At 43.2% G+C, this 27,990-nt stretch overlaps 2 protein-coding genes across 2 annotated transcripts; one reads left to right on the top strand and one right to left on the bottom strand.

The window, feature by feature from the left end:
* Positions 1–8,123: 8,123 nt before the first annotated feature.
* On the top strand, positions 8,124–15,402 carry LOC306699029 (immunoglobulin superfamily member 22-like; the record flags this gene model as incomplete). Its single annotated transcript, XM_079163530.1, is given in 18 exon segments — positions 8,124–8,201; positions 8,203–8,293; positions 8,736–8,870; positions 9,548–9,609; positions 9,611–9,706; positions 10,229–10,338; positions 10,825–10,975; positions 11,230–11,360; positions 11,462–11,616; positions 12,086–12,189; positions 12,394–12,494; positions 12,496–12,563; positions 12,930–12,946; positions 13,325–13,436; positions 13,548–13,608; positions 13,610–13,670; positions 14,920–15,061; positions 15,335–15,402. Coding segments are annotated over 18 exon segments (1,743 nt in total).
* Positions 15,403–21,512: 6,110 nt separating this feature from the next.
* tmem86a (transmembrane protein 86A) lies at positions 21,513–27,976 on the bottom strand. The gene is made up of 3 exons (XM_079163408.1): positions 27,850–27,976; positions 22,360–22,624; positions 21,513–22,093 (listed from the first exon to the last, which is right to left on the bottom strand). The coding sequence occupies exons 1-3, from the start codon at positions 27,868–27,870 to the stop codon at positions 21,666–21,668; spliced, it is 714 nt and encodes a 237-aa protein (XP_079019534.1). The 5' UTR covers positions 27,871–27,976; the 3' UTR covers positions 21,513–21,665.
* Between the last annotated feature and the right edge of the window lie 14 nt (positions 27,977–27,990).

Below are 27,990 nucleotides of genomic sequence, written 5' to 3' on the forward strand. Positions count from 1 at the left end.
ATTCTGTCTATTTCTCAATACAATTTGACGGAAATATCATTCCTTAAATTGACTTTGCAGTTCATTGCACAGCTAGTTGCAAACGTGCATCGTTTGTGTGTGAGTGTGTGTGTGTGGTTGTGTGTGTGTGTGTGTGAGTGTGTCTGTGTGGTGACACCCTGCAGACGCAGTCAGGACACGCGCTTGACTGCCACCCTCTGGTCAAAGATAAAAGAGCAATGACTTCATTCGGCTACATTGAAGCAAAGTTGGTTCTGTTTCAGTCCTATGAGATACAAATAACAAGTTTATTTGCCTTTATATTCCACCTCACCATCCATTTTGTCATATTCATTTTGTCTGTTAGTCATATTCAAACGTCTGATAAAGAGCTTGTATTTAAAAACCTTGGGGGGGGGGATTTCCACTGAATTCAGATATTTAAAACCTCTGCTCAGGTTGATGTTGGGCGGGGCTCCACAAACCACTTGGATAGTTGTTTCACAAATACCAATACAATTGTTTTTAGTTTGTAATGTGCTCACATGGAACGAGTGACAAATCAAAGTATACTCAAATAAAGTACACAAAAAAACATATGCATGCGTAGTCTTTTCTTTTTAACTGTGCTGTTGATGTATACTACTCTCTCACAATACAATGCACAAGAGAAATGAAAAAGCTGCTCACACTGCTGGAAAAAAGTAAACTAATTATGGAGGGCGGTGACACGATTACATTTTGAAAAACCTTTTAATTTCCCTTTGTTAAGTTTAACTGCATTCGGAAGACGCAGTTTGATTAATGTCTGGCAGTGTAAGCATTATATAATTTTCTGTCAGTATATAACATGGTATTAGTATGTTGATTTGTTGTTCACTAATGGAAAAAAACATACTAGAGAGACAAGTATATAGAACAGTGTTTACAGTCAGTATGTGGTAGAAATGGGATACTGAGAATAATAAAGCTATAAATTGTCACAGTGACATCAAATTTAGCAAGAGATTGAGGAAGATGTCAGTCAAGCACAGCCTGTATACACCCACACAGCCCTGAGTGAGAAGATGTCTCATCAACCAGATTGAGTTAAAATACCTGTGAGCCATGTGTGCATGTGGGGGCTTCAATATAAAATGCAAGAAAAGAGGAAAACAAAACCATGTATCATTCACAAACGGTGACATGCATCAAACATGTGGTTTATCCCCAGTTTAATACAAGTCCAATCATCCAGCTGTAGCTCTGATAAGCTATTGATGCCATTATGAATCTAGATAAAGGAAACAAGGCACAAAACCTGGCCTGAAAGAACATGACCTCAATTTAGTTTGTCCCAGCTGTGCCTCCTGAATCAGCCAGACCACAAACCGTAATCCTCTGTCTCCGTGGATTAATAATGTAATCTTCAGAGCAAACACTGAGCGTAAATTAAAAGCTTAGGTATTCATCCGGGTCTTATTGAAACGAGTACCTCGCGAATCACCTCAGCCACGCATCATTTAGGGCTGAAACAAAAACTTCAAAGGCGTTCACCTTGCTAGGGCTGTTGCAGGCACAACTGAAGGTATTTCATCACACACCTGATTTGAAAGTCATCCGAAGTGGATAATAAAACAGTTTCATGTAGCGTTTTCTTTTTCCTTCTCTGTCTCTTGGCGGCAGGACATTATCATGGGCATTTTTTAGGTCCTGGTTCTATTCTTCTTTACGTTTGATCCGACTTGTTGTCAGACTGAAGACAAAAACAAGTCTATTTTCTACTCAGTCAGTGTACCTTCTTTCTGTCTGCTCCTCTGTTATTTCTGTTTCATCCAAGGGCAGGCAGGCATCCGATGCACAGCAAGGGACCTGAGCGTGTTTAACTCGCATTAAAGCTTGACAGAAAGCTTCACACGCTGCATATGGATCTATTTATTGGACTGAGTAACACGGGGAGAGAGAAACTGGCTCGGAGAAAGGTTTTATATTATCTGAAACACTTACATTCAGGTGCACCTGCCTTTTTCAGTTACAAAAAATGAACTTGTGCTATTTTTCTCTCTCTCTGCCTCCTCTCTCTCGTTCGTGCCTGCAGAAACATTTGGCACCTGCTAGGCACCACCCTCCAGGGGATGTCCACACTTGGATGGGTCCAGGAGGAGGTGGTGTGCAGTGGAAGGATATGGACAGAGAGGGTGTTCAAGGTGGGGACTGACAGAGCTATAGGGGGGCTGCTCTCCTCCTCCGGGCTGTTACAGAGACCGAGCCCGCAGGGAGGAGTGAATGCCCAGCTGGCTATGGCAGGCGTCAAAGTGTGGCACCGAAGTTGTGATGCCACTGACCGCAGCCGGGGGGGGGGGGGGGACTAGGGACTCAGTATGCAGAGAGCATCATCTCACAGTGTGATGTTTGCATTTTGAACAGAGGAGATGTGATGCAGACGAGCGAGATGGGAGATGCTGGCCTCAAATTGAGGCTGACCGCTCTTCAATAAGCAAATCATCTGATCCAACACTTGCACCTTGTTAAAATGTATCTGCTGTTACTAATCCAACACCCACTTGTCCGTCTTTATCTACCGCTGCCCCGATGTCTGTCTTTCCCTTAGCCTTCCTCCACTTCCGTCTCTCACAAGCATCCCTCCTCCAGCCTTCCTCTTTTCCGGGCAGCACAGCAAGCAGCTCACAGGCTTTGATGAGAGGTCTGAGCTAAAATGTCACAGGGATTATGGGGTTTTGCCTCCTGCATCCCGCCGGATCAGTTCTGCCTGCCCTCTGTGGCCGGAGCTCTCCTCCTTCCCAAACAGGTGTGGAGTGGCATTTTCTTTCTGCTCCGCCGTGCCCTATCGGATTTCCTTCTGGGGAAATAGCATGCCTCCATGTTTAGAGATGAGCAAGGAAGGAAACGGGCGATTGGGAGAGGTAAAGTGAAGGGATTAGGAGGAATGAGGTGATCAGGTGAGAGGAGATGATACTTGAGGGGGGAGAGAAGAAATGGGAAAATGTGTTTTTTTAAATTTTGGTTTAATAAGAATATTCCTGATACAGTCGTCCAAATGTGTATCTCTCGCCAACAAATGCAAACACAAAGTAATGATTTGTAAGTGATAGTTTCCGTTGTTAAAAGTTTGAGAAGTTTATTTTAATAATTTCTACATTCAGCCCTCGCCCAGCGTCACACACACACACACACACACACCCACACACACATACCAATGACAGACACATGCACTCTTCTGTAGCTGTTTCCTCCAAATACGGTTAGACAGATCTGAAAATGAGATCTCTCTCCAGAGATGTGCAGTTCAGACGGAGCGTTTAACATCACATAGCTACAGCTGCTGCCATATTAAACAGCATTCTGCTGTGTTTCCTCTGACTGGGTCAGCCAAAGCTTTCGAGCATCCATCCAACAAACTCCCGCTAGTCCACCCCTAAGCTTTGCCCCGCAGACCTGCAGCCATTGGAATTCTTCATTCCTCGAAGAGCTTGCCAGCGGTGTTGTTGTGCATTGCCATAGTGAATTACAAATTAAGCTACATTCCCATCTGAATAGGTGAAGTGTCAACAGTAAACAACACGGCAACAGTAAAAATAGCTCTGCTGCCAGTGTTAGATTGGCTGTAATCATGTCAAAATGTGGCTTGTGGAGTTATAACGTGTTTGTTGCGATACTGTCAAAAGGACGTGCGTAGCATCAAAAGACATCACACATATGATTTTTGTTGACAATCGTAAAGGCCTTTATCCTCAAAGCACAGATTGTCTTGATCATGAAGCTGCAGAAGAAGCTCAAAGAACTGAGACTACAGTGACTATTGTAGAGTTAGAAAGCGTCTTTCATCAGGAGTGAATATCCATGCTTGGCCTCTTTCTCAGATTGAGCGCTGACAGAATATATATATAAAATTCTATCAACTCATTCATTATGTTTTGTGCTGTGAGTATGAATGTGCTCAGAGAGAAATCTAGGTCATTTCTTCATCATTAGTATGCCAGCCAGGTATAGTGCAAAGAGGATTAGAGGGAAGTAATGCTGATGGGGCTCTCAATGTCTATCTCCTCTCTCTCTCTGTCTCTCTCAAACCAAACAATCACACTTAAGTGCTGCCTGCTGTCACCTCAAAGAGCATATCCATGACAAGTAACCCAGACTTATAATAAAACATCCATGAATTACCCTCCTCCAATGATTAGCTGGTTCCAAGCCCATCAAATAAGGAATATTTCCTACATTTCGATTTTCGACATTATGTGAGATCATGAAAGCCAGGGCCAGAACATCAACAGGTAGTGTACATGGGTGCTTGAAGTGTCTCCCCTGTGACTGCTCCTCCCAGAGACCAGAGTAGTGTACAATTCATCTAATGTGGAAAAGCTGGAGTAGTTTCCTATGAAGTTGATTGAGAGCAAGGAAGAATTCAACATGTGGGGTGGAACTACAGAAAGCCCAATATACATACTATGCTTTTATTTGTTTAGTATTATTTGGGACTACAGATGAACAATAGCCCCTTGGCTAACTCTGGTGCATTTACAGGAATGTTTTATTAATGTGCACTGTTACCTAACCAAATAAACCAATAAATAAAATGTATGTTGCTACTCTGATCTCTTTTTTTTCTAAATAATGGTGTCTTGTCAGCTTGTATGGGCTGGACATACTATTTATCCATGATAATAAAAATCAAATCAAATTAGAAAAAAAGACTTTAGCCGTTATCTAACTTGCATCTGTCAGCTAATGATATGACAATTATATGTGAATGTTAATGTCTTTTTTGAGAATTCTACATCCGTCTTAAGTGACACATGAACTATTAGTGGATTTGCTGTTAAAGCTCAGTAGCTGCTTGACACCATGAAGGAATCTCTACTGTTTTTTCGAGGACGCACAGAAATGAAGTAATCGTAGGTAAATTGCAAAGTAACAATGTCTTCCTAGTAACAGCTCAGCAGGATGCATCACGTTTATGTACATATGTAATATGTAGGAGCATGAATAGGAACAATTGTGAACTAGTAACTGTTTGTCACTGTGTTTGTCAAGTTAACCAACAATTATTCAAAATTGGTGCTAATTCACAGATATCTGTTTAAAGTAAGATATTTTATACATAGTTCTTGAGTCTCTTGTTAGTTATTTATTATTTGGCAATTATTTATTATATCCTGGTTTGTTGTCCTTCATAATTATCCATGAGTTCCTTATTCGGAAATGTTACCAAAACAAAAAATAAAACGCGGAACATATTTGATGCAGTTACTTAAAATCTAAATCGTAGGTGAACAAGTGACAACGTACTCTCAAGGCTGTTTGTGTATTCACCAGTAAAAAGATTCACTGTGAGGTGGGTTTGGAAAAACACAACATGAGTAAGTGATAAATACAAAGTTTTTTAGATAATGTAAAATATTTTTTGATGTTTTTTTAGTGAAAATTTCCCAAAGCATCTGTTGCCAACCCATTTCAGGTGTGAGTACATTAAAACAGCAAAGGCAGATAAACTATTGCAGCTCCAGTCAATGTGTGGAGGAGGTTAACAATCTGTGAGGCATAGAATATTCTTTCCACACATTTAAGTGTTCATTTAAATGTAATGTCACATTTGAATAAAAAAATAAACTGTATAACCAAGACAAGTTGACAAGTTGAGATTTCTTAAATATTAGGTGAATAATCAACAATCTGCTATTTGACGACGCCTAACCTTTTGAGAATATAAAATGTTCTTTCCTGCTACCATTATTATCAGATATTTATGATCCTTTAGCTTGGTTTAGTAAGATGGGCAGGTCAAACAAAGCCTATTATATTATAATATGCAATATTTGCTGATTGTATCACCCAATTCATTTATAACACAGTATGCTGTTGTGCTTGGTCCACACATAATTCTATAATATTTATTTATTTATTAATTGTATTATTAATATTACATGAATGATTATGATATAATGAAACAAATAATCTGATTAGTGGAAAAAATATAGAGTTTAACTCAGCCATATTACTTTTCTCCTGATTGACTGAATGGCAATGAGCTGGCAGCCAATCACATATCGACTTTGCTGTTTGATTTATCAAAATAGTAATTTAACATAAATCATATATTAAACACATTTCACAATGAGCTCAAATTTAAAGAAAATATGTGTCACAATGGTTATATAGTTATTTTACATATTTTGTCTGTTATTTATAATTTATTTAATTAATACTGGAGTTTTTTGTCTGTGATTACTAATGATAACTTACAGGTTGATTTTATGGTTCACCATGTGTTAGAGAGGTTATCCTGTTAATGCTCTATCTTGATAACCACAATGGTTCAGTGCAAGCTCACAACAGATGTATATATATATGTATATATATATATATATACACTGTATATACGCGCCTTGAACATCCTGAAGGACACTGAAGAGGCAGTACACACTACAAAGTCACAGACCAGCAGAGAATGATAATACTCTGCGTTATTGTTTTATATTTGCAACTTGCATTTTGAATGAACCCTAAGACCTCTGACACTGATGCAGGAGATGCACATTCGAGGCAGAACCAAGCAAACCTGGGACAGATCCGAGCTTTATTTGTCCAGAGACAGGACACAGCTGGTCGTTAAGCCGAGTGCTCCAGCCTTGGCTCATCCACCCAAAAGGAACCAAGAAAGCAGTGGAGGCCGAGCTGGCAGGATCCCAGTGAGAGGGGAGCAGTGTGTGGATTAAGAAGATCATAAGGGCTGGAAGGAGTTGAACCACAAACCTGGGGCACAGACTAAATCTGTGAGGAAGTAAAGGCTTTGCTGTAACAAGTAAGTTTGGTTGGCTGTGTGTGTTTTGGTTTTTCTGAAATAACAGAGCCAAGGGGAGAGCAGAAAAAATTAATATTTTTGCAATTTGCCATGCTGTATGCTGTGTGTGTGTGTGAGAGAGAGAGAGAGAGAGAGAGAGAGAGAGAGAGAGAGAGAGAGAGAGAGAGAGAGAGAGAGAGAGAGAGAGAGAGAGAGATCAAGAACACTGAACAAAGAGGCGGGGATGTAGGAAGGAAAAAGAGATGTTCTTGTGTTCCACTTACAGAGAGACAGCAACCTGTTCAGCACTTTGTAGCTTCCAGTCACTTGCTTCTCTTTTAGACTGTAGATTTATACCATCAAAGAGTTTGCTGTGGCCGCATAAAAAGAACTTCCTTCGGTAGGTATCAAAGCTTACGGAGCTAATTAGCTCACTCACCCCAACATGTAGTGTATTTGCTGCAGGAAGCTAAATTCCCCTTTCCCATTCAGAGACTAATCTTGTGGTTAATTGTTCCTTTGGCTTGTGAAGACACATTTACATGCTAAAACCGGGCTCTTGCTAAATGAAAATGCAATTCTATATTTGGATACTGGCTCACAAATATAGACATGATCCGTGAGCTTCATGTGTTGTTGCTTTTTTGGAGTATTGAAATTGTGTAAGTACAAACAGAGAGTTCTACATTTCTAATTAGAAGAATAGATGAAGCTTGACACTTGCTTGCACTTGGATTTGAACAGTTGTAATGTGTGTAATCTTCTTCCTACACCCACTGTTAAAGTGGATATATTATGTGCAGGCAAAGATACACACACACACACACCAATGCACAAGAGAGGAATCCAAATTCAATGTAGGAGAGGAAGAGCACAGTTCATCAGTGGTACAAACAACGCTTTATCTCCCACTGCAGGTGTGTGGATTACCTTTTTAATTGGATCCTTCTACGAGCCCGGCAAAGGCAAAGGACTGTTGTAGTCACTATTGAAAAGCGTATGATAGAGGAAGCAAAGGGCACGGAGCGAGCAGGGGAAGGGAGGTGAGCTTCAATCATTTTTGGTGCGTGCTTTTAGAAGCACAAACCACAGAGACACAGCCGAGATGTGTGTTCAACACGCATACTTGCACACATGCAAGTACACCAACACAACAACCTCCTGTACAATCTGCAGTACACTGTAAGTTATTAGCAGTGTGTGGATTGTTAGGACTGTCCTCTGCCCCTCTGGTCCCTCGTATCTACAAAAACCTGTTACACACATCAAGACCCAATCTAACTAGAGGTCAAATTCATTTTAAAATGTCACATCTCTAATCGTGTCTGTCACAACAAGGGACACATCGGCACCACCCATCTTCATCATGGCAGCAGAGCTCCTCCAGGCCACTGGGGGCAGAGTGGAGCAGATGGAACGAGCATATGGGTCGAGTGAGGCTGATGTCCTCCTCATCCACCTCCTCCACCTTTTCCTCCTCCATGAGCTCCCCCAAGCTACGAAAAGTTGTGCAGGCCTTGTCGAGGACCTTGGAAGGATTGTCCACCAAGATCATGTGCTCCCGATCTGCCATGCTGTCTAATATAACCTTTTTATTCATGAGACGTGGCATGAAGGAGCATCTGTTAGAGTCATTATTACAATGAGCAAAAGTGGCAAAATTAATGAACATCAGATGGTTACATTGGCAGCTTTAACTGACATTTCTTACCTGTGCCAGTGTGCAGAACATTGTCTTATCCTGCTTAAACCTCAGAGCACACTGGGGACTAAATTATGTCAGGCTGCCATTTTAAGCTCCTGGCCAAATGCACACCAACAATAAAGCTAATTAACCACATTATTTCTGTACTACAGTGCGAAAACCAAACATTTAAAGTCATAACGATAATTTGCATAATTTGCACGTGAGGCAGCTCTAGCACAGTTTGCCTGTTTGTACATGATTATGATGTGGATGTCCTTCATGCTCCCTCAGAGCACTCTGGGGCCCAGCATAAGACCTCCGCTGTGGTGGAGTCCTTCAGCCAGGTACAGAAATCCTCCCAGATCCCCGAGAGAGAGTCTGTCCCAGATTTTGAGGAGAAGCTGCGGCCCGTCACTGCCCAAGAAGATGAGGTGAACCGACTGAAATTTCAAGAAACGCCCTTTGCGTCCCCTAATATCTCTCTTCATATGGCATTATAAACCCTTGAGACTATGGGAGCTAATTTTAGATCTTTACCCATAGTTTGCCTAGAAACTCCAGATGACAAAGGCTAAACTCCACTGGGAAGTAAAAGTTTGCTGCTGTGTGTAAACTTTTGACTTTCTGGGTGAAGGTACAGTTAATCCACTCGGATCAAAGTCCTGACAAAGACCTCACAAAGCAATACTGTGATAGTTTGTGTGATGGTTGTGAGCTCCACAGAGAGAGAAAAAACATCTGCTGCCTTTGCTGAATACTAGTGCCTGTTCTGTATAAACTGTAGGTGTTTGAGCCTCACTCAACCTGAGTCTACCTGTGAATTAGAGATTAGGAGGCCTAAATAGTCACAATATATACAGACGGCTGCAGAGTTGCCATAGAATTTGCATTCATTGACTGACTTTAAACTCACTGGAAAACAGGAAATGGCAAGATAGGGTCAATTGACCGGATGTATGTTATTCTCATCGCTGCAGTTGGATTTAATGTTACGTTTATTAACAATAATTGATAATGCAGAGAAGAGAGGAGAAACGGTACTTACTCTGCACCTCAGTATTGTCATACAGATAACATGCATTCACCTGATCTGTCATTCATAGGTGACAATGCTGTGTTCAAGGCCAAGGTGACGAGGAATCCCCAGCCCAGTGTTAACTGGGAAACGAGCCAGCGGGAGCCCACTGTCTGATGCCACTAAATCTTTCTATGACGACATAAACAATCAGCATATCCTCAAGGTGTGTCACTTGAACTACACAGTGATTTACCAAGATACAGTATAGTCAAAATACATTCCTCTAAAAGGTGAATGTGACCATACAGAGCGGCTCTGTACGCCAGTATGCCGAGGGACTTTGCCATCGTGGTTCTGACAACTGAACACCATGCATCATGAGGAAAAGTAGATAGAAAAAAACTCTCCCTGATCCTTTTATCTATAACCACTCTGGAGTGGATTTAGCGCTTTCTCTGTACCAGCCGGGGAGCTTAAGTGTAGCTTAAATAGCTATTATAAAGCAATTAACTTGTGGGTGCTGACATATGCATCTCCCCTTGCCATCTGTTTCTTTGGTGAGGGATGACTGTTAACTTTATGGTATGTTCACTGGGTGTCCCCAGCATGGCACTGCCTCCTTCTGCACAACATAAGTATTGCAGTGGGACTTAAAGTCACTGGACGATGTAATGACAGTATGACAGTTTTAGTCTTATAGTAAATGACAAGCGAGGCCATTTTCATTCATTTTAGGTAACCTGTAATGAATTTCCTCCGCTGGATGGATGCTGATGTCTACAAGTGCATTGCCTCCAACAAGCACGGAGAAGCCATTGACTCCATATCGCTCATTGTTACAGAAAGTGAGTTTATCCATTTCCCATCTTACATTGTGTGAACCTTTCTCAGTCCCGATAGTTATTCAGAAGCTTTCCGCTTAGTTTACGTGCTGTTTTCACTCAGTGCCGCAGGTTAAGATGCTCTGTCTTTTGTTTATATATCCAGCGTTGGGTTTCAAAAAGATGCTGAAGAAACGACAGGAACACAAGCCTGTTGTCTAATACTTTCCCTGACACTCCCAATACCTGTCACGGTGTGATGGAGCTTTCTCTGATCCACCCCCAGATCCTTTCTGTTCTTTTTGCATGCATCCAGAAATATCTACAGGATGAGATCTAAAGAGCTGCAATGCGTACCAGTGTTGCCGCAGGAGCTGAGGAAGATGCTTTTGAGCTGTCAATGCACATATGCATACTGTCAGACATAATGTCTGACATACATACATGTGACGCACACACACACACACACACACACAAGCCTGCCATACACTTTTGTGTGTGCATGTAAGCACACATGAACAATTGCTTCCTCTTTGTGCAGCAGCGTGGAGAAGAGAGAGGAGAAGAGGCCACCTACAGAGGAGGAGATGCTCAAGAGGGACTACGAGAGGATCTGCGCCGAGCACGGCTTCACCGACTTCAGAGCTATCCTCAAGAAGCTGAAGGAGATGAAGAAGAAAGTGGAGGTGGAGGTGAGCCTGTCACACAGAGAGCTTGTTCGCGCACCACAGGAATCACATACGGAAGAATAGGTTTGGGGAGCGATATGAAGAATAGCTTAAAATAGAGCAGAATGGAAAAGGGGACGAGTTTAATGTCACACAGCATAGCCATGGAAACAAAGGTATGTCACATAGCGACACTCATGTCAGCTAATGTGAAGATGGGGAACAAATGACATGTTTGTTTGAAATCTGTAAGCGTTTGATCTTATGATATTTTCCAGATGGTACGCGTGCCGAAGCCCCTGGAGGTCATCACTGCCACAGCTGGCACCAGCATCGTCTTTGACACCATCCTGGAAGTGAAGGATCCAAACATCTGGATGCAGTGGTTTCTGGTAAAAAAAAAAACGATGTGTCTGCCTGTTGTGTTTCAAAGTTATACATGGGTGTCTCAGTCACATAACACACTTCCCTGAGTTCCCCCCTCGGCTATGCATTTTGTCTACGATTCAGGGGCGCAGAGCTGCTGTACTCTCATGGGAAATACGAAGTGAAACAGATGAGAACCAAGCACCTGCTGTGCATTTCTGGCGTGGGCCTCAGTGACACGGGCACCTACACTCTGCAGGTTGCAGACAAGAGACTGTCAGCCAGGCTTAGCGTCATAGGCAAGTGCAGAATGGGACTCCAGTCCTTCCACTGCTCATGACTGAGAGAGATACTGTCACCATAGACTGCATTACCCACTCTAGGTGTCACTTTCTCTTTTTATTCACTTGTTTTATAGTGTTTGACAGATAGGGAAACTTCTTCTGTGCGCAGAATTAGCAATGTGCATGACTGTTTTTGCTTAGCTTTTTAGACTCTTGTTCCCTCCATTTATTGTCAGTTCCTTGCCGTGTCTCTCATCCCTCATTCCATCTACAGGACATAAATAGACAAAATGAATCTTTCCCTTTTTTTGGACCAGTCACAGACGTTTTTGTCTCTCAGGGACTTTCGTAGTTGTCTCATTTTTCTCCAAACACCTCGGAACGGATTGACACACAGCTTACAAATGCTGTTATTTGGCATGAAAGTCTATACACTTTAAATCATATGATTACAGAGCTTTTTTCTCTCCTATTTCTCTTTCAGATGAACCTCTGCAATTCCTGTCTGACTTCAAGCCCAAGAAAGCGACGGAGTGCCAGACGGCCACGTTCGAGGTCCGTCTCTCCAAAAGGACCGATGCACCACTAAGGTTTGTATGTGACTCAAAAAGACGCACCGAAGGACTTGAATACACTTTCACACAAGCACCCATCTAGCATGAGATGTGCTTTTGGCGTCTAGGAAATGAAACAAACAAATCTACCGACAACATTCTAGGTAAACAGGAACACCGTGGAAATGCACACGATTGAAAAGGAATATAGAAATAGTTTTCCCAGAAGTGTATTTCATTTTGGCAGGTAAAGGGTAAGGAAGTAAAAAGAGATGAAAAGTTCGACGTGTCCTTGTCTGAGGATTGGCTGACCTACACTTTGAAGATTAAGGACGTGAAAGACTGACACTGGAGACTACACCATCAGCATCGGAGACCTCACTGCCACCGTGCCAGTTTTCATTGAACGTACGGATAACAGTATTCCACAGGCTTCAGCCGCATTAAAAACCTTTTTTTTTGTTATGCTTTGTTATGTTTTGTTTTTCCCAAAAGGGCTGTGACTTACTGTTTTAGTGGGACGAGCATTTCTAAGAATACAAACGTCCCCCTTTAGACTCAGTGGAGATGAGCAGTTACTGCCTTATTTTCCTCCCCTGAGATTAGATGCCTCGTTCCTTCATAGCGATGCTAAACAACATCATCTTCCCTCCATCGTCCAAATGAAGATGTATGGGTTGCATAATAAATCCTGCCTCCTAGTGCTGAGTTGAAAGCAAGCCAACCAAATCCCTCCTCACAACAAGCTCATTTATTACGGCTGTGTCTAACAAGATGCTTACTTGCCCAAGGTGCAAGCTGGGGCATGTAAATATCTTCAGAAGGACGGGTGGCTGTCCTTTGGGGTTGCAGGAACAGAAGCATAGTAATTGAGGTGGTGTTAATTACAGTTATTCATGAGAAGTCTCTGTATTTCTTCTTCTTTAACTTCAAGTATATAATGAAGGTCTGGGGTACGTGAGGGACTGAATATAAAGAACAAACCTAATAAGTGGATACAAAATTCAATTCTCTTCACCCTGTAATCCTGTTTTACCATTTTTTTTATGTGATTAACCCTTTGTTTATAGTACAGACATTGCTTTAAAAGTTAAGCATGCTACTAAAAGGTCAAATAAACCCTGAAGTTACTCCCTTTCTTTTATTCCCGGTCTATTTTCGTGTGTGAGATGAGCTCCAAGGACGTGCACGTTCTGACGGACGAGGGAGAGTACTCGGTCATCTGCACTCAGGACGACGACGCTCACGAATACGTCACTTCTGCACGTCTGACCGTGGATGGTAATGAGTTCTTTTAGTTTTTTTTTATCAGTGTTTAAGGTCAAACATTTGGAACATTACTGAATAATACACGAGAGCCAAAATAAGCATCCTTTGTTTGTGTTATGCCAGAGCGTCTTGCATCCCTGAAGAGTGGTATGTCAGATGCTCAGTGTCCCACAGGCTCCCCTTCGTCTGGGTGTTGTCCTTGATGAGGAGAAGGTGGACGGAGTGTGGCTGAAAGATGGAGTGGAGGTCAGAGACGACACGAGACCGGATGAAAGGGTCTCCTCGTTAGTCCTCTAATGACCCCTTCTTCTATCAGATAATGTGGCAAATCTTTTTGTTCTTTCACTCTCATACATCAATGTCATGCAAACACTTTGCTGTAGTGTAGCTCTAGTTATGGCAATGTCGTCCGTCCACCACTTTGGTCCAGACGGAAATATCTCAACATCTACTGTATAGTTTGGCACAAAATTCGAAAGCCAACCTTAATGCCTGCCATAGTCAGAGATGGGCAAAAATACATCAAAATATATTTTGATACAAAATACAAAATACCCCCAAATAAATGTATAACAACAAAATACAAAATACAAAATACTGGTGCCAGAAAATGTAACAAAATACATGTATTTTGTATTTAAAATATAGGAAATACTTTTTTCTGGATTTTCCGTTTTCTCACAATTTGGTATAGCAGAGCATTCAGGTTTATATAATGTACACAAAGCTCTGGTGAACCCCACAAAAAGGAAGAACAGTCACAGAATGTCAGTGTAACTAAGCAAAGCTATTGAAAGACAACAACTTGATTGATTATGTATATATATATATTTATTAATGGGACTTAACAGCCCATAAACTTTGGCTTTGTATCAAAAAGAAAATATTCATCACATATGAAATACAAGCTCCCAATCTCCCTCTTCCTATAGCTAGCTACTCGACTGATAAGTTAACTTGCTAAACACTGGCTATGCACTAGCCTAGACAGCATGCTAGCGTCATTAGCATGTTAGCATCGATCGCTAGCTTGATATTATAACCATCACCATGTATATACAATAGGCTATGTAGCCAGACCCAGACATAAAGTATACATCAAGCTAGTTGACATCTGTCACACTCAGATACAATATTTAACTTGACAGATAATCCGTTGAATTTGAAGATCTGAAGACTGAACTCGTGAACTGTTTTTTGATTCGTGGAGAAAGTATTTTGAGTATTTTAAATACAAAATTACTCCACTCTAAAGTATTTTGTTACAAATTACGTTAGATTTTTAATCGGCCCTATCAAATACAAATTACAAAATACTCAAAAGTAATTGAAATACGTATTTCAAATACAAGTAATAGAAATACTGCCCATCTCTGGCCATAGTCAAAAAGCTCGAAACCTTTGATACCATCACCATTTGAATGAAGTCAGTTGTATCAGTTAAGTTCTATTGGCCACACACACAATTCTCTCAATTTGCGTGTTACATTGACAGATGTCGGAGCTGAGGGGGGTTCAGGTGGTCAAACAGGGAGCCGTTCACAAGCTGATCTTCTCTGGTGTGACTGACGCTCATGAGGGAAAGTACACCTTCGGAGCCAAGGGGGCCGAGAGGGAGGCTGTGCTCACTATTGCAGGTGTGTGTGTGTGTTTGTATTTGTACTTGACATTTGAGTATGTATTCACAGGTGGCAACGAGACTAATTAGAAGAAGCTTCCTGCCACTGTCATGGAAACAAACCCTGTGTTCATATTTAAATCCAGACAGTGTCTTTTTTTTTATACTACCACTAGGAGGCGACAATGACAATGAAAGCTAACCAAACCAATACTCAAAACTAAATAAAACCATAATGAGATAAAACACCCATACAAATCACATCCCAAACTACATTAACCCGGTTTCCCAGACCCTGCAGAGATTGATTCCTCTGTGCTGGACTTGTTGGGGGCCCGACCAGACCAAGCAGGCAAATAAGAAGTCTGCTTCACCTGTTGCCGTGACAGATGCACTTTGATTGACCACTGACCCTATGCTACACATACTGACGTCACTAACAATGATTTTAGCCTTTATTAGATTATCATTATTAGATATCTATTAATCAGATTTTTTAATCATTTTAATTTTAGATTTTAATTGTGTTATTTGGGTGGAAATGCTGTTCCCCCCCCCCCCCCCCCCCCCCATCTTCCATCTACTAATGACTCCAGCTCTGGTAATGCAACAAATGGCCACTAGATGTCAGACTTGCTCCCATCCTTGTGTAGGCATTCTTCTCCAGGAGCACATTCGTGTTTGGTGTGCTGGAGGGATTTTCACTTGTTAGTCAGCCTGCTCAGCCAGAGAGGTTGTCCTTTCTCTCTCAATCACTAATGCCTCTATAGAAAGAATTTGACTTTCATCTTTTCTTCAGGGTTTGCAGTTTTTGACCAAATACACTTGTTCCATTGGGCTTCCTGTAGCAGGCCGCATACCATGTCAAAACAAGGGGAATGGAGTCTGTGCATAAAGATAAAGATTGAATACGTGCACACTCACAGTGCATCATATCCACACAAACGCTTGTTGGTTGGTTTGAGGACAGTGGCAGGAACACTGCCAATTACACAACTACTCCCTTTGAGGTTTCCAGTAGTTTATCTTGTTAATCTGCACAACACGCAAAGTGGGTTTGAATCCAGTCAACAACTTTTATGAAACACCTCTTTTCACTTTCCTAGTTTTACCTGTTGAATGAAAACAGAAACACACAAAGGCCTATAAATATACCCCAAACAAAAAATAGAAATGATTTCACCTTCCATAACTTGCCACTGTGGATTCAATGCTGCCAGTATTTATTTTGTATGGTCTCTGTCTAGAACATTATTTGAATTGAAATAAAACGACGAGGGCGGGGTGCTGACCCTCAGCTTTGCAGGTGTTATCATCCGCATTCAAAGAGCTGTGAAGCAGCTGTAATCCTATTTTTTCAGGTGACACAAAGTAACTGGACAAGTTAACACAAACTGTGTCATGTCTATTGCAAATCCTTTGAAGTCATTGACAGGAAACATGCAAGATAAATTCTAGATTGTTTCCGTGTGCTTTTTGCATTCACGATTGCAGTCTGATCGACTGTAGCTGAAACACATAAGTTTGATTGAGGCCAGGTGATCAGCTTTGCATGTGTGTTAGCCATAACACGCTCATTTGTGCCTTGTCGACGCTGTGTGTAGAAACAAAACTAAAAGCTTTCCTTTTACTTTCCAACGGTATTGTGTGACGGCTTCCCTCTGGGTTAAAGAGGCCTGACAGCCTCTGTATAGGCATGGCCTCTGAATGGTCTGCCGCTGCTTGAGACAGTGAGCGTGGTCCGGTAAAGAGCTGCCAAATAGACAAGAGAGCGGTCGCGACCCCTCTCCATCCTGACGTCACTGTGCTGGCTCAAACAAACTCCATCTCTCCACAGCCACCACGAGACTGGTAATGTCCGGTTGCCAGGCTCAAGTAAATTAATCACCGACGGGGCAGTGAACCGACGTCACTGGTACCTTCCGCCTCCTCACTGCTCGGCTACGGCACAATAAGGTGGAAACAGCCTGAATAGACAGTCTGTTTGACAGAAACTAAAGGCTGCTGCACCCAAAGAGAGCTTAATACATCTCTGAGTGCATTCATAAGACTAAATCTTTAAATACATAACTTGAATGAGGCAATATTGTACAGTAAGATTTATTTGGAGATTCATTTAAAGAAGACTGGAGTTTCTTTATCGTTAAACCTTGGCTGCGAACGAATGAGATGCATTTGGAAAGAACTGGCACTGCACTATGACGTGCGTGTGTGTGTGTGTGTGTGTGTGTGTGTGTGTGTGTGTGCATAAAAAGGGGAAAAAGCACAACGAGAAGACAAGAGGAAGTATTGGTAGACGTCTGGATGAGGTTCCACAGAGTTAAAGCCTGTTGAAAGCACATTTTCCACCTCGGCCAGACAAAAGAGCGCAGCAGTCACTAGAACAGAGCGCTCTGTTGTCCTCCAGTCCTTTCTGCCTTAACGCCACTTTAGCTGCTGAGGGCCAACAGCTTCTGTAGAAACACAAAACACTGACCAGTCATAAAGGTCAGCTGACATTCTCGAACCTTTGATTCGGGTAAACAAACAAGAGAAGACCAAAGCATGTAATGTTGAAGTTGCATTGTACTTGCATTTATTTTTCCAATAGATATTCACATTCATAGCAGTTTCACTACAGCAAAGAAACTATTTCATCTCTACGGTCATGACAAAAAAAAAGAAATCACAAAGTGAAAATCAAGGACAACAAGGTAAAGTATATCCTAGAATTAAAGAGATGCAATATTTGTTCATAAAATGAAGTCAGGTGATGCATTGTAAAAAAACCCAGCTCTTTCCACAGTGACAGGCAAAAACAACACTTGGGGCGGCTTTTCTGCTAAAAAAAAAAGGATAAAATTCAAGAGCTACTAATATCATTTAAATAAAAATGCTGATTCTCCCATGCGTCACTTTATTGTGCAACATGAAAACTAACTTCTGTTGTCTCTCTTCAAACACAAATGTAAGGAGTTAAAGGAAAACAAAAGGAAGCATATACTTAAAAGGATACAGTACACAACAATCCTTTAGTTTATAACACTATAGCTGCTTAAAGAGAGATTGACTGGCCTTGTATACAGAAAAGTGCAGCACACAGTAGATTCAGATGAACATCACAAAGAGAAGATGCCGTTACTTTTACATACTCGTCATACTGATGGGGGGACTGTCAGTCGTAGTCATAAAAACAAATGGGTGTGTGGCGTGCACCTTTCCCATCACTGTAGACGAGCGCTGACATGGAGGATTCATGTCAACCTACTTGACATGCGTGATGAGAATACACCAACCGTACAGCTCTATGTTTTGAATGTCAGCAGCAAAAGGCTTCAGATCAAACATCACAAGAAACAGCAGCAAAAAGAAAGAGAGAGAAAATGTTCGATCAGGCCAACTTATTGGAGGGGGACCGAGTGAAACCGCGGGCCCCGCTCTACTACAACAGCCACTGGTTCCGGCTCATTACTCGTACACCATACTGGTCACCCACAGCTCTCTCAGATACCTTTTGTCTGCACGCACAGAGCACAGAACAACAGGGCTGATGACAGGCTGAGGTAAAGCGATGCGCCTGATGGCCTGCCATCTGTGGGGGGGAGGTTGGTGGGGGGGGGGGGGGGGGGGCTGCTAACGCGCCGGATGGAAAAGGAGTCTTCCCCTGTGTGTCATATTTCAACTGCTCGCCTATTTCACAGCTACAGTATCGCTCAACATTGACCTTCCTACTCGGAGGGCCAAATGCACTCCTTCATCAACAAACAAAACACACACAAAAGGTTGTTTGATACACGAGGAGAGGGCTCTGATGCTAACAAGTTCAAGTGAAATGAGTTCAGTTTTCTATCATGCTTTCAGCTTTGGTTATCTGCGCCCAAGCCAAGTAAAAATAGAGACGACGGAGGAGAAACAGAGTATTAAATCCTCCAGAGTCAGATCCTTTCTGACTCAATATGGTATCTTACATAAATAGCCCATATAGTAAGGGTGAGTAAGACGGCTTGACTCCATGTCGTCAGACTGCACACTAGTCGTGTTAACCAGCGTATCTGTTTGTACTTCACTGAAACCCCGATTGAAGACAGCTTAAAGCAGAGCCTCTTTGGATGTCCCCCCCGCACGACGGCTGATACTAATTGTTGACAGAACGTGCTCGGCAGAGTGGGACGTTTCAGCAATGCTGGGAGAAAAAAAAAAAAAATGGAAACACGGCCCGGAACACTTCTGACTGACGAAGCAGAAATAACTGTGCTGACGTGCATGCTGACAGGCCAAAAAGGAGATTGAGGAACTGTCCGGCAAAGCAGCGGTCAGGATCCGACGGATCGGGCTGAGTGTCTTTCCCGGTCAAACTAAGACTGCTTTCGATAGGAAATCTTGAAACCACGGTCTGCCTGCAGATGTGCCATGGTGGCTGGTGTGATGCATAAACATGTTTAGATGTGTGTGGTTGTTTTGAGCGTATGCCGGCGTGTCACCCACAGCTCCAGGGGTCATCGACCCTTCAGAAAAGGAACCCATAACATAAGAGTCGGTTTATTTTTCCGCGCCTGTTTGTTTAGTATACAGCACGATATCTCACATCAAGGTGCATGTGTAGTGAACCACTAAATAACTAAAGCGCTCTCTTTGCTGTTTGTGTTAGTGGTTAATACTTGTCTGGTGTAGATTTGTGATCAAATCGATTTTCTTTCCAATACACAAACTGTTAGTGGTATTAATCATAATGCCAGTGATGTATACTAGGTAATAGGTGGAGAGTGTATTCAAGAGGAGGCTAGTCCGCCAATGAACATGTTTACTATTAAGGTCCAATTAAACCTTAAGAATGTACACACACCAGTCTGAGCATACTGCACCCAATCAAATACTACTGTAACCCCCCCCCCCCCCCCATCCCAAAGTGTTTCTACAAACTATGATGCATTTCTGTTGGTTCGGATTTGTCACAGGTGCACACTCAATAGCCAAGACTACGAAAACACACACTCTCCCACACGCACACACACACACACACACGCACTCAAAACATGCATGTACTGTATGTAGACATCTGAGGAAAGGGTTACAGTGTACTTCCAGCTACTTAATTCCAGCATAAAGTAGTTTGCTGAGGGTGAAACAAATGAAAGGTGAGCGGGGGAAATGCACGATAGATGAAAGACGGAATATCAGCCGACCTGTCGGGGATTAGCCGCAGTGGATTTTGCAGGATTAAAACTGTCCTGTGAGAAGGAATTATTGGGAATAATGGGATAACTGTTCGCTCACATGACAAGTCAGTTCCCTCATCATCTCCCTTTTCAGTCAGGAAGCCCCGGGGCAATGTGTATGTTTATGGTGAATGGTAAATGGACTTGTACTTGTACAGTTCCCACAGTAAGATTCCAGCCAGTAACATAACTCTTTGTTTTCGCTCTCTACAACATGGTCCCAGGCCAACGACAGCATGGGTCAGCTGATCTAGTCCAGCAATAAGAACCCCATGGACTTTTCCTCATAAGTGAAACGGCAGGGGGGGCGTAGGTGTCAGGTGTGTGAGCAGGTCGACATTCGCACGTACGTTTCTGACAAACACGGTACAAAACCTGAAAGACATGTACAGCGTGTGAGAATGTTTACAATGAAGGGTTCATTTTGGCTTCAGGTTTAGTCATTAAGAGGAAAATGCTTCTTAGTTTTAGTGATTTGTATCCTTCATAGTTTGAGACACGGACAACTCTACACGTTTTAGTCCGGTGCACAGCGGTCTGCTGGGACTACAATGTGTTCTCTTTGTGACAGCAGGTGTCAATTACATTTCAGCTGAAAGAATCAGGTTTCCTCATAAACACCTCCTCCTCTCGATCACTACAACACATAGCCGTCGACCGTCCCCGCTAGCCTTTTCCACCTATTTGTTTGTCTCGGCCTCTGGCATTCTTTCTCTGTACATCTAGTTATTCAAGCACATCCTAAATCATCCATCCGGAGAAACTGGGTTTTTATGATTTGTTTTGACACTGCGGCTGAGTGGTTGTTGTCAATGAAATGGAAGGGACTGCAGATAATAAAAGCAGGGGTGGACATGCTCCTGACTGTAAGAACAGAACCCTTCATTTAACAGAGCAACAGAGAGTGAAAAGCCAAAGAAATCCCTTTTCAACAAAACTCTGATGTTAAATTGTGTTATTGGACCACTGAGAGTAGACATGGGAGGAGGGAGTCAGTGTGGCGACTGCGTGTGATGGGACTGCGAGGTAAAGAGTGTTAATCAAACACACACACACACACACACACACACACACACACACACACACACACACTCCTTGAAGGTCCCCAGTGACATGCTCCCCTTAAATTAAAACAGTTAAAAGTAAAGTAATACTCTCTACTAATACTACTAGGCTTGAGAGACAGACATTCTAGGACTGTTGGCTGCAGATAATACTACCGTGGTGGTAAGGAGACAGGTGTGAGACTACCATACTAGTCGGGTCGTAGGGTGATAGCCGCATGTGAAGACTGTAGTGAACCAGTCGTCATGGTAACAACGGCGTGGGAGCGCCACACTGAGATGAGGGTTGAGGGGATCTGGCAGTGAGATGTGTCCATGATCACTTCGGGGCCTCGCGGCCGTTCACTGCGGACGTCGCGGCACCTCACGTTCTCTTCCTGGCCACCTCCGCCTCCTGGCACTCCACGGCCGACAGCGCTATCAGCATCTGGGCGGCGTAGTAGGTGGCCATGATGATGGCCCGCGAATAGGGCACGGGGAAGCAGAACTTGTTGACGGCGATGGTGAGGTCGGAGACCATGAAGAGCACGGAGCCCAGGCAGGCGGAGAGCTTGGTCCAGGTCCACAGGTCGTTGGCCAGCTGCAGGCCCGCGATGGCCCTCCAGCCCATGAAGCCGATCAGAGCGATGTAGACCCCCACCAGGTAGGTGAAGGGGCCCGACAGGTAGGGGTACAGCAGCATGTAGCTCACAGAGGACACGGCGGTGACCGCCAGGCCGGCGGACACGTTGACGGGCTTCATCCCGAAGGCGGATGAGTAGAGGATGTGCGTGATAGCAAACATCAGAAGGCCTGCAGGACAGTAGACGTGTGGATATGATTTAAATCTTACAAAGTAGCATCCTCTCTACCTGTCCAAAGCAAAGTAAAGAAAATAAACAACTCGGCTCTTATATTTGTAGTTTTGGCGCGTTGTTAAAAACCCGTATGATTATCTGACCGCTCATGTCTTTTGCCCCGTTGAACATTTTCGAAGCAATGTCACCGCGACTTCCCAGATACACTTATGCTTTTACCAACAGCAGTGGCGATCGAAGCGACAGAAACTTTCTCCTCACCGTGGACAAAGTAGCCCTGCTCCTGCCAGATGAGAAAGGCGTCACCCAGAGAAGAGAAGATGAGGCCCGCCAAGATCTTGCGGGCACTGGAGTGGGCACCTAGGAAGCTGAACCCATGAGCCAGTAGAAACACCCAGAGGCAGAAGATGGGTAGACATTTGATGAGTGCGCTGAACCAGGACGGGCTGGAGGTGGGCAGCCACAGGACAAAGTATACACAGGTCGCCTTGAAGAATGGCACCAGCTTTGGGCCTTCACTCTTGACCTGAAACGCAGATTAAATATTGACATTATTCATTTAGTCCGTTTAGCAGCACTCGCACAAGGTAACTCCATTCAGTGAAACAATGTTGACACTGTTATCGCAACTAGATTTATCAAAAGGTAATTTGTCTCGGAGGGGCAGACGGCTTGAAATATATCACAGGAACAGTGAGCACTGTGTGCGTGTTTGAGGTCCAGTATCTCACGTCTATAAACAAGGGAACACAAGCAGCTAACTAGAAGTGCTTCTCCTTATTTGGCCGAGTGGTTTGGGTTAGGACCGGAACAGTGTGGTCACTAGTTTACATCACTGTGTCAGACATCCACGTGTTTTGTGGCTGAAGCGAAACTCTTGCAGAAACAGCAAGTAGAAGGGGAAACGCAAACGGCTCCACGCTGCTCCTTTGACTCCCTGTAACCTTTTCTCCCAGTCTCTTTTTAGTTTCTCCTCTCCTCCTCTGCTTCAGCTTTTTTCTCTGTGTCTCATGTTCTTGAGAACTGGCGAGCAAGTCTCAATTTCTTCTTTCAAGCTGTGTTACCTGTCGTATTTCTTTCTGTCCAAAAGCATGAGGCCCCTACAGGGTGAAAAGAAATAATAATAATTAAAAAAAACTCTGGAATGACCGCCTATGGTGCTGAGAATGGCTCTCTGGGCTTAAGAAAAAAAAAGGGCCTCTGGCATCAAGGAGAAGAAAGGAGAGGTTGAGCTAGGAGACAGAGGAATCGAGTGAGGGTTCACTAGAGCCGAGGTCACTGGAGGAGAGATGAGGAGGATACAAGTGAGACAGGGAGAGGGTGGGGGGGGGGGGGGGGGGGGGGTCATAGTGCATCAGGGAAAGGGGTTGCAGAGACTGCTATCTGATGTCCCAAATAACTATTTTCCAGTGGCCCTTTTGCGCCTGTCTCCACACACATGCTGTGGTAAAGTATACCAAATGTGAAAAAGCTCTGATTACAATATTCACAAAAGAAGGCGTAAGTAGGGCAGACGAGAAGAAGCAGGAAAAGAAGCATGGAGGCAGGAAGCTTTAGGGAAGAGGGGACAGTGAGGAAGACGGGGTTACAAGCACTCACATGACAGCTGGATTTAGGATAGGACGAGTGAGTTGTGGGGGGGGGTCACTCTAGTTCATATGGTTTATGCTCCTGGAGGAGGGGAGGAAGGGGAAGGCCTCGATTGCACAAGCGCTCGATAAAAGACCGGCCCAAGTGACCGTAGAGGTTTGACCTCAAGCCTGCCCCGGTGTCGCTGATGTGACTAATATCACAGCAGGGAAACACACGGGATTAAACACACACGGTCACAAGCATCCAACTTTATTGGGAAGCCACAACGCACTGAATATCTTGAGAAGCGAGGACATATCACTCCAGTTCTAGCTGAACTCTACTGTCTCTGGGTATCTGTAGATCTGGTTGTAGAGCATTTGAAGCTCTAAAGTGACTAAGGACTGGCCAGAAACACAGACGTCCTGTTGTTTTCGCATTCACTCAGATCTTCCACTGTGGTTTTGGAACCAAAACTTTAATATTTTTCTTCTCAACTAAACTCCCAAATTGTGGCATTGTGGTATCTCCAATGGATGGAATTTTACTGATAAATGTTTTCCATGGCTTCTTTCTGACACCTTGTGTTTCATTGTCTCAGTGATCTTACACAACTTAGGACAGTTCCAGTCTTTTTCTTTAAAAAGTTTCAGCTGTCCACCAAAGCAGCAGAAAAAGAGGAATAACAGGTTTACGCCGGAGTAATATGACAAGGCTGAGATCAGTAACACAATAAGCTGCTATATTATTTATGTATTTTTACATAGTCTGCTTACATATACATTTAAGATAGTATCTCTTAGTAGTCTCTTCCAGATGCAAGTAGCATGAGAGGAATCTCATTCTAGGTGTATAATGTGAACTAATGGACTCTACTCTCCATTAATTACTCTCAATGGTCTTCATAAAACAAATGGATACATAAATAAGGACTAAAGCTAATCTTATGACAAAAATGTGCATGTGTGGTGAGTGCCAAGCAGAGGAGACAAACCTGGCAACACTCCCAGACCAGCCAACACCATAACTCTGTTTGTCAGGCCAAAGTGGGGGGGGGGGGGGGGATACTTAAGCACAGGACGCAGGACAACACAACACATTTCTGTCGTTCTGTCGGGGGCGTTGTACAGATAGGGCAGATCTAGTATTTAATAAAGTGCAGTGAGAGAATATTTTGCCTGAGATCTGCAAGAAAAAGCACAATGAGATTTAGGTTCAATGATCCACGATCACAAACGGTTATTTGTGGGGGGAACACACACACACACACACACACACACACACACACACACACACAGACACACACACACACACACACACTAGAGTACAGTAAGGGATTAGGAGGGTGAGAAATGATTCCATGGAGGAAGGTGGTAGGAAGTCAGAGATTCCCACAACCTTTGGTCCTATTCCCGCTGCGTTTGAGCCATACTTCAAAGTTTCCCTTTTATTGTTGTTCATGTAAACTTCCTGTATCTACACACAACGTATCACAATGTACAATGTGTGTAGCTACACACCTAGTCCACAAAACACACAAATCTTCCAAGAAATGTGTGTGTCTCACGCTAGCATTAGCTGGCCTGAAACAGCGTTTAGACTTTAATCTAAATTAAACCTTACAGCTATAATATCTGATGCAAGTGTTCACATTGCATCAAATTGTTACAACAATAAGGCCTAATTGCCGAGTGGAATTCATAGTGGATGTAAGGGTTTCAGGTCCCCCGCTCAGCGTCTCGTTCCTGAAAGAGAGTCCCGGGTCTTTGCGGCCCGGTATGGTCTCAGCTGTACTTACACTCACACTGATTGAGGCGTCCGTTTGTCTGCAGGGACACTGAATGGGACATTAGCGACGGCTATGAGCCGCTGCTTGACAGTCAGCTGTCGCCAGCATGAAAGAACAGAACATGCTGCCTCACTTGGGAGGCAAAAAACGAAGAATCCTCATCGTGTCATCATGTTGTCGTCTGAATGATCACGTTCTAAATGAAGTGCTGCAGCACAGCTGACTGGCTGCAAACAGCTGCCTCTGTCCTCTGTTAAACGATAACATAGTTACTGATTGACTGCATTTGCATGGTCACTAACAAGCAATAGGTTGTTGTTTTTTTTTAGCTACGACAGAGATGCACTGCTTCTTTCGCTAGCAAACGATCAAACATTTGAGCCCGAGCTCGCCTCGTAACTGCAGTCGTGGAAGTAACAAGCAGCTGTCAGTCGCTAATACTTCTGTATCAACCATGAAGCAACAAAAGCACTGCACTGAAGCACTGAACAACATCCAGGCCTAACATATATTCAATGTTTCTGGGTCATACGCTAGCTGAGTGTTAGAAACATTTAAAAAAAAAAAAGAGTCCTGTAAAGTCTTGTGTACGCAATCTGGCAGAGTGGAACTGTAACATAAGTATGGTCCTGGCAGACACAGCTGGCATGTGAGTCATATGACAATGTTATTTACAAGTAGCATCACACAACGCTGCCCTGGGAAGGATTCCTCTTACAGCTGCTTCAACTGCAAGGATGACTTAAGATCAGCTGCAGCACAAAATATACCGGTGCTCTTCCACAAAATAAGAACTATCGATCTCATCATACACCTTAGTGCTGTTAAAACATTTGGGCACTACAATAATCTAATGACTCGACGAGTGCAAAGTCCTCATTAGTTAAGGACAGTATCTGCTGACTGTAGATCATCTGTAAAAGACAAAAGTTGATAAACTCCCTTATGAGCACAACAGTCAGTTCACCAGATGGCATGGAGTGTGACAGTCTTTATAGTATCCTAGTTTAGAGTGAGAAATAAAAAAGAAAGCCTAAATAACACTGTGTTTTAGGTCGATATATAATAAAGTTATAGCAGCAGTATTTTACCTCTGGGTATAGAGATAGAGGGGTGAACTTACATAGCTTAAACCCACTGCTATTTTTATTTATCTACTTCTCAATTATTACAACGTACCTTTTTAAATGTCAATCAGAACTGCAGATCGTACAACACTCGGAGACCACCGATGACAAAAATAAGGCACATTAAGTGGAACATGATGACGATTAACGGGCTTTTGTTTGTGATGTCTCATGACGGTCACAAAGTCGGTTACATTTGCTTGCCCACTTTTTTCTTTCCAAATTGGAGGGAGACAAATGTGTCCGACAGTATTTGGTCTCGGTACGTGCGTGTACCTGCCCCTCTTACTGCAATAGTGGGGCCAAGGCTTTAAAGCAAAGCTGTGCAACCCCGGGGCCTGCACGGCATCATCATCACTACAGCAACCAGTTTATATGGCAAGCATTCCTCCACACAGGCACCTCTGCTAGTATCACATCAGGGTTCACTGCAGGCCAAGTTGGCCCCTGCAAAAGGGCTAAAATGTCATAGCAGCTCAGTCCAAGTAAGAGGATGCTCGGCCGGTTCAATTATTCATGTAGCTGTCACTGTCACTGTCATTTCTTTTTCTTTTTTTTGTGTCAGGATGGTCAATTTCCTGCAATGGCACTTGAGTCAATGATGTAGCTAATGCACATGGCAAACAAGAGAGTCTATGTAAAGCAGAGCTACAGCAAAGGAGATGAAAAGAAGGGCAGCAGCAGCAGCGGGGCACCGCTCGGCGCATGCGTTCCTGAAGGGGGAGAAAAAACAGACAAAAAAGGTCGTCACATGACAGGTTTTTGGTTGTTTTTTTTTGTCAGGGGCTGCCTTTGGAAATTGGTGGAAACGTCCTCCTGTTCGTGGAATGTCGAGACGGGACAGTGTGAACAGTCGCTGCTAAAAAAATCGTGTCAAAATGTGAAGGAAACGACGACACTGAACATAAAAGTTCCTGCTTCCAGTGACACACACAACCCAAATAACGAGGCATGGTGATTTTGACAAAAACGTGGGTGTCCAAGGGTACCGCCTGAACATTTTCAATTTAGCACACAGATATTAATTGCTAATTAAATGATAAACTAATGAGCACGCACCAGCCTTCGAAGTCAAAATAACGCAAATAAAACATTAAACAATTTACTACCAACTCGACAGTCACTCGATAAAGAACGTGATAGACACATCAAGATGGACTGTTGTATTTTCGGAGTGTTTTCCTGCAACGTTAGCTGAACTAGCTCCACTTATTCCTGTTATAGTGTGTAAAATACCAACGCGGGCTTGAAGGAGATACTCACCACTGTTACCGGAGAAACCATTTCTCCCTTAGTGGTGTCCGTGTCGGTGAGAAAGGAATTTTTACGTATATATCAATATTCGGCTTGGGTCCTCCTGTTTGTGTTGTACTGTCGGGGGGATGCCGATTGTTTTTGTCTTCG

Source organism: Pholis gunnellus (genome assembly GCF_910591455.1).
Source record: "Pholis gunnellus genome assembly, chromosome: 7".
Classification (NCBI taxonomy): domain Eukaryota; kingdom Metazoa; phylum Chordata; class Actinopteri; order Perciformes; family Pholidae; genus Pholis; species Pholis gunnellus.

Coding starts and splice junctions, on each gene's coding strand:
- tmem86a (XM_079163408.1), bottom strand. CDS start 27,870: ATGGTTTCTCCGGTAACAGTG. Junction 22,625..27,849: donor TGGTTTCTCCGGTAACAGTG/GTGAGTATCTCC, acceptor TCTGCGTTTCAG/GTCAAGAGTGAAGGCCCAAA. Junction 22,094..22,359: donor GCAGGGCTACTTTGTCCACG/GTGAGGAGAAAG, acceptor ACTGTCCTGCAG/GCCTTCTGATGTTTGCTATC.